The 7,700-nt window shown below is 35.0% G+C and overlaps 1 protein-coding gene across 1 annotated transcript; it reads right to left on the bottom strand.

The window, feature by feature from the left end:
• Positions 1-5,555: 5,555 nt before the first annotated feature.
• On the bottom strand, positions 5,556-7,277 carry LOC113763161 (probable WRKY transcription factor 65). The gene is made up of 3 exons (XM_027306894.1): positions 6,981-7,277; positions 6,662-6,814; positions 5,556-6,534 (listed from the first exon to the last, which is right to left on the bottom strand). Exons 1-3 carry the CDS (start codon positions 7,118-7,120, stop codon positions 5,949-5,951), a joined length of 879 nt encoding a protein of 292 aa, XP_027162695.1. The 5' UTR covers positions 7,121-7,277; the 3' UTR covers positions 5,556-5,948.
• Positions 7,278-7,700: the final 423 nt, after the last annotated feature.

Below are 7,700 nucleotides of genomic sequence, written 5' to 3'. Positions count from 1 at the left end.
CTTGTTTCTTAGCACTTCTCTTAAAATGTCAATTTCTTACTCAGATTCAGAATCTGGTACAATTTCACCAGTTTTATTATCATAAAAGTTTTGAAAATCTTCATCACTGTTAGAAATTTCAGACAGAACCATTAGCTCATCATCTATATCATCTTCATTGTCATCATCAAATCCTTGCTTCCATGATTCATCAGAGCTAGATTCACCCCCATATCCCTCATCCTGACTGTCAATAACATGAACATTCTGCTCATCATCAGCCAAGGCAGAATGTTTGTTCTAAATTTCTATGTGCTCATGGTCACAGCAGTCAATCTTCTTTCTGTTCAACAACATGGCAGGTTGTTCAGCTGGGATAATGTCCATGTTGAACACCTCTATATGTATGACTGGTTGACCTTCATACACACTAAACATATCATGGACAATTTCATCATCATTCATATCAATGTATGCTTATGTTCTAGGTATTGCACATCTCATATGTACAAGAAGATTAATATTTCCAGGCATTTCATGTAATGCCTTCTCGGCAACATCATTCAGCAGATTAATGAAAGAGTAATTTTGAGGATTTATATTGGAAATTCGAACTTTTGTCCCTCCACAATGGAGTACAATGTCATGCACATCACCAGTCACCATCCTACAAGATCAGATATCACCATTTATGAACTTCAATGAATACAAACATATAATACTATGTCAAAGTAACTCCTCTGACCTCATGCAAACCACTTTGTATGATTCATATAAACAGCACCATCACATATGCATGAATACACATTCTAGTTTATAACTATTATAACCAGAAATAATGAAAACATTGTCAGGTGATCATATTAATAACACAAGTAGACACGCATAGCTAATGTAGGAAAATAAGAAGACATGCTCAGTTTCCTCACGGTCAGTAACCTCTTCATCAGCCATAAGCTACGTAGTATCTTACCTTGCTTTGCTTCAGATGCTCTCAGAACAGCAATACTTCACCCTTTGCAGCAATACTTCACCTCAATTTCTTGAACTCAATTTCTTCAACTCTCCCGCTTCTCTTGGAGCTCTCAAATGCTCTTCTCATTCTCAGTATGGCTCATGAAGGTCTATTCCTCACCAAAATTAACGATCAGCCAGCTCTCATTGTCACATCAACAACCAAATGGGCGCCTATTTTTGGCGCATTTTCTCTTAACCGAAATTAGCAATTCATTTTGCATCCAAATTCCAGTTAAGTTAGTTAATCCTATGTATTACTCATTTCACTAATTAATTCATGTTATTATCAGAATATATTACTTCAACAGCAGGGATATTTCTGTCAATTCAACATCCATGATGTCATTTTGGGGCCCAATAATCTGATATGGGAGGTATAAGGGATTTTCGGAACTTCAGGGGAGGTCCTTGAGACTGTCAGAAACCTCAGGGGAGGTTTCTGAAATTATCCCTATATTAAAAGGTTATCTAACAAGTTTTTTTTTTGGGTATAAATCACGGGTAACACATTTGTTTTACAGTCCAACAAGATTACGACTAAACTATTAACTCATCATATCAGTACATTGGTCAAACTCACATTTACATGTCACTGTAAATAAAGCTCTACATCGGCAAAAATATGCTTCCTTTTCTCTATTTTCCCTTGAGAACTGGTATAGAATCTTTGAAACTATTTGAAATAAGGTTATGAGCATCCTTGTTTAAAGTTTGATATTGACATAAGGATACCAAATTTCGTGGGTTAAATAGTAGCAACATGTTAAAGGGACAAAATGGTTGCCTTATTAACTTGCACCTATATAAATAATTCATCTACTTGAACGTAATAATTCACCAAACTCTTTAGTTTTTCTTCTTCATTCTTGGGTGAAGACACTAATACGTTCATTCATGGAATTAGATGATTATGAAACGGGGAAAGCAAATACTTCTTTCATCATTCTGAATCTAATTTACCTAACAGCAGCCAGATCTAGTTGAACATAACAAAAGATTCGTTTAGTACAAGCTCTGAAGTTTCTATCTATTTATAAACTAGTGCTATTCAAGTTTTGAAGGCATTGAAAATGAATTTGAAAGCACACCAGTGATAACCTATCATTCTAAGCTAGCTAAATTCAGTGGGTTGTATCCAACTCTTGAAATTCTATTCATCAGGACAAGGAATTCCCTTTTCTCAAAAGAAAAAAAAAAGGACAAGGAATTCGCTTGTGTATTCAGGCGTAAATCAAAGAGTGCATTCAACAAATTTTCATTCTTACCATCAACCATAAGAAAAAGAGTAGGAAACAAAAGAAGAAAGAAAAGATATATTTCACATGCATTAAAAGATTGAAGACAAAAACCGAGATAGAAATGAAGAGATCTAAAATATTTTGCTCAATATTCTAAGCCATATCGTCTTTCATTTTATAATTGGCGACGCTTTTAGCAAATTTACACACCTTCTTCTTTGTGAGGTATTTAAGAAGTAGCAAAGTATGCTTCGAACGAGAGCTAAACTAGAGATCTCACAATTACATGATTAATGTCTATACTAGTTGAGAAATATCCTACAATTCAGTAATACTAATACAAGCAATAGTTATCAATTTCTCATTTCAAAACCCTCTTACCAAATGGCACCTCACATCATCCTTACGATATATTACCATCACACTAAGAAAGCTTAGAAAATTCTTGTGATTTGTTTGATTCCCATGTTGTGTTTTGAACTACCAAATTTCTTATTGAAATATTGATTTGCAGAATTGACAAGGCCAAATGAGAAGTTTGACGAGAAAATTCCGACTTGATTGAAGGATAAGACAGTATCTCAAAACGTACTGCTATAACTTTAAAGGATAATTAAACTGCAACTTTTTACACTTTAAGCAAATAATCAGATGATATGAGCATCAGATCTGCTTAATTATTATACTAATCCATCCTTAACTCACAAAGAACCCATTTACCATTTGTTTAATTCATTCGATGCTCTAATGGATAAGGATTAACAAGAGTTGTTAGTGATTAGTAGCAGCCAATGACGTTGGTATAGATTCGAATGTGACGCTATGAAATGCACGTATGACATGTGGGGACAACAACACATCAAGCAAAAGTTTCACAAATTAATATGATTAGTACTAAAATAATATGAAGGTTGTCTTCCAAAATTACTATCTTCTTCTCCTATTGTAATAATAAAATGGGGTAAATTTATTTCTTATTTGTGACAGGGTTTAATTTTACTTTGCAACCCTAACTTTCCCCAAATTGCACTTTTTTACCCTAAAACTTGTTTTTCGCACTTTACTACCTTAAACATCTATTTTTTCGCAATCCATTACTCCTAAGTTTCAAAAATATATAGAAGATATCATCGGTCCATGATTGGTAAAGGGATCAACTAAACTCCTATGCCGCCAATTTTGTCCTTAAGATGCCCTTTTTATTAAAAAATTTGTGATACTGTGCATTTTTTTCCCTCCCACACAAAGCTAAAGAATGCTCTATTTTTGGATAGAAGAGAGAGAGAGAGAGGACTTCAAAAAATTTATAATAACAAAAAGAATCAAGCCTTTTGTTAGCTTTGGATAGGAAGAATCACGCCTTTCCAAATATTGTTTGGAGAACAACTAAGAACAAATGTTGAAAGGGCCTTTTTACAAATAATTGGTTGGAAAATATCTACTTCAATTTGCCAAATTTTTGTTAGTCATAGGGTATTCCGGATAATTAGAAGTTGAAGGTAGAAAATTATGAATTGATAGTTCAGGGTACAAAGTGCAATTTGATATTATTCGAGAGGTGCAAAGTGAGGTAACCCTGATAATTAACCCTTAATCAATGTGGGGTTAGCTAGATAAGCTTGGCGATTTGAAAGAAAGCATGTGCAACCACCTTATTTTAAGGACTGCTTATGTAATAATTACCAAAATGATTGGTCCTCACCTTCGCCAATTGAATCCAGCCATCATTGCTTTAAAGTCAATTTTCCTGTTCATTTGACTTTAGTGATCGGTCAGCCAATCAGTTGCTGGTCACATCTCTAGATTAAGTGATGAGAAAGTTGTTTGCCCAACTTGCTAGCTTTTTAAAGAGGTTGTATTAGGGCTGAGGATTGCTTTGATGGGGACTGAGGATGTGCATTACTGAATCGAAAGGAAAAAAGGGAACAATTACTTTTGGTCTTGGATCTGGTTTGTCTCTTTGTTATTTTCCAATAGAGTTGGTTGAGGTCCTCAACCTGCGGATCAAAATTCTCCTTTGCCATAACTTTTCTTGTCCTTTCCAAGAAAGATAAAAGTGGTGGATCTAAGAGGGTTAAAGATAATAAATCAATGATATATCAGGAGAAAAAAAAGGTTTGTTTGGATCCAAAGTTACTTGGAAATATTTTTAGTCTCATATTGTAACACTTTTTTTTAATGTGACGTATTTGAGATAAAAAAATGATTAAAAAACGTAATTTGTCTGTCAGATATCACAATTTTCCTCGTGAACTTAAGCATGACTTAGATCTTTTTGTACAGTAAATTGCATCGGTATTTCAAGAAAAAGGCTATAATATATAGTTGTACTTAGAATTGAACAGAACATGCCGCCTGTAAAAATTGATTTTAATTCCTTGATCTGGCTCTTGTGCTTACCCCAAAACGAGATTAAATAAATATTTAAACAACCGCCAACTTTTTGTTGGCTATTGTATTTTCTTCATAGATATATCCGTACCTTATATTGAATTTTTTTCATTCACCAACCAAATTGGTTATTTGTGTTCCTCCCAAAAAACCAAAATAAACAATTAAACACCTGATGTAATTACATGCTTAGCTAGTATTCTTTAGGTATCTAAGCATGCAGTAATTCCAAATGTTGGCAAAATTGGCTGCTGATGGATTCCATGAAACGGAACCTCAGCTCTGATCTCACAAAAAAAGGAAGAAGGAAAAAAGGCACTCGGTATTATTAGCTGAAAGAATTTTATGTTCTGTGTTACTTTCTTGTGGTCAGTCAATCAGGCTCTGTAGTTTCCACGCAAGAAATATCTAAGAGAAAGTCAGGCACGAGGGCTGACCAGTCCGTATCTAGAAGTAATGTGTTGCTCTAAGGAATTGAACTAGTCATCATCCAGGGATGATATTCAAGAGTCAAGCAAGCCAAAATTACATAATTAATTATCAGTAATAACCTTTCAAATCTAAAAGCAAAAGAAAAAAAATGTTTTCAAATCTTCCATGAATCTTCATTCAAGTTTCACCAATATATTATCGAAGTATTTTTTTTATATAAAAAAAAAAAAGCATGCGTGATAAAAAAAAAGTAATAAAATTTTATACAAATTTTAAAAAAATATTTCTACAGAAGTACAAGCAATGAGCAGCCTATAGTTTTGTATACCCGTGTAGAAATTTATGTCTGCCCATTGGAGGTTTCAATTTTTCATGGGAAAATAAAATAATTACTTCAAAATCATGGATCAAAACTAAGTGTGAGAAAAGGGGAAAAAAATCTCATAACATCTAATCTGTACTAACTAATTGAAGAGAAGACTTATGAAGTTCATCAAATTACAATGCCAAGAACATCTCTTTCAATTTGTGCTTAAAGTACAAAAGAAAAAGGCCAAGAAAGTTAGCCGTTGGATAAGGATAGGATCATCCATGCATGAAGCTAATTACAATGAGAAGTTAAAGCAGAGTTTCCTAGTGGGCACTTTTTTATTCTCACTATCCTACACTAAAACCTAGGAAAAATAGAAAAAAAAAAACTAAATGCAACAAAAAAAAATTTAAAAGTCTATCTCTTTTTTTATTTTTTTCAATTTTCTTTGTTCCTCGAGGTCTAGGGCATCTTATGGAGCACGATACCCAAATTTCTATTCAATTATATAGTAATTCGAATAATGTTGCTGATTGGAACTAAAAACAAGTATAGGGTGTCTCAATTAATTGTTGATCTCATCACCCTGTGGTCCCACACCAAGGTGTCAAGCCGTGCCGCCGGCGTTCCTCCTCCCTCTCCATCATTCCCCGGTGGAAAACCGTCGAACATTCCGGCAATTCACCAAGATCGGCAAAAAATGATTCATCATCATCTCTCATTGTGAAAGCCATTGCCAAGTCCGCATCAGTCACCCTGGCCTCAGTCAAAATTGGAGACTCTAGCATGGTGCAAGACGTAGTAGACTCAAATTCTGAGAACCAACCATAGTCACTTGCACTAGAAATTAAGGGCACAAATTTTTCATCCGAATTCAGCTCGGCTTGGCTAGCAAATTTTGCAGGCTTCTCCTCTTCTTCCCCCTCCTCTTCATCTGAATTCGCAGAATTTGTACTCTCACCCTTTGTAGATGTTGTTTTTGTTGCCTTGTTAATCGATGGAGAACTATTCTGATTTTGGTTGTGATGATTTTGATTTCTAGGAGTCGGCCATGGGTGGTTATGCTCACAAGAGTACGTGACAACGAGCATATTAGGATCAACACGACTCCTTTCGACCTGTTTTCTAGCCGGGCACCCCTTCGAACTGCTACATCTATAGTATCCCCTGCAAGAATCAGCAAATAAATCGGAACTTCAGTTAAGTTCATGAATTCATTTCAAAGCATGCTTAAGATAATTTAAGGAAATTAATTTGCCAGATTCAAGAATTAATTTATGTTGTAAACAGATACCTAGGATAAGGGGAGCCTTTGATTGGCTTCTGGCCGTACTTCCTCCAAGCCCAAGAATCGAACGGTGGAACACCCATTTCACCCTTGAGCCTTGACCCCTCAGGATCTTTGATCGGCACGGACACCACTCTTTTCTGTATGGATCGCCTGCTACTGTAAAAAGTCCCAACAACGTATTAAAACTGTGCATGCACAGCATAATTTTTTTTTTTTTTTGGAAAAAAATAAAGCAAAAAAGAGGGAAAAAATGGAAAAGAGATTCATAATCAACCAAAGTAAGAAACAAGAACAGAGGGAAAAATTGTTACAAAATACAAACCTTTTCTTAGGGGATGAAGTACAAGTCATCTTGCTGTCGTTAAGCATGCAAAAACGTGGAGAATCTCCACTATTTTCAGGTGAATTTTCTGAATCTTCTTGCTCATTGATTAAAGGGCTGTTCGCAAATCTAGTTTCCATCCCACCAGCGACTTGAAATCTTCTACAACCTGGGAAGTTGATAATTGTAAAATGATGGTTTTGTTAACAAAGAAATAAAGAGAGAAGTGGAGCAACTGGTTGTACACACAGTGAAAGAGAGGAGTAGGGGGTGGGAGCTAGAGGGAAGGAAGAGGGAGAGATTGATGAGAACAAGAAATAGGGAAAAGTGGGGAAAGATTAGTTGGGGTTTTAATATTGGGTCCTAATGTTGACAGATGGGGAATGATACAGTTGTTTATAGAGGACGTGCAAGCAAATGTGAAAATAATCCAAAGTCTAATTATTAATTTATGAGTGTGAAAGCAACTACTGATGGTGATTTGTGTATTGTGATATAGTATTATGTCTGTGATTAATGGGGGGCCTAGTTTTGGATCATATTGGGACCTCCTTTGGTTCCTAGTATAGTAGTAGTAATGTACTTAGAAACTATTTTTCCCAATCCTTCCATGTACTTTCTTCTTCTTCTTCTTTTTTTTAAATAAAAAAACTTCTTAACTTTGTTGGGAAGGTTTGTGGTATTCATTGCTTCCATGTAGTTGAAAAATTTTATATAGCC

Source organism: Coffea eugenioides, chromosome 2, assembly GCF_003713205.1.
Source record: "Coffea eugenioides isolate CCC68of chromosome 2, Ceug_1.0, whole genome shotgun sequence".
Classification (NCBI taxonomy): Eukaryota; Viridiplantae; Streptophyta; class Magnoliopsida; order Gentianales; family Rubiaceae; genus Coffea; species Coffea eugenioides.
This window is presented reverse-complemented; position numbering and strand designations above follow the sequence as displayed.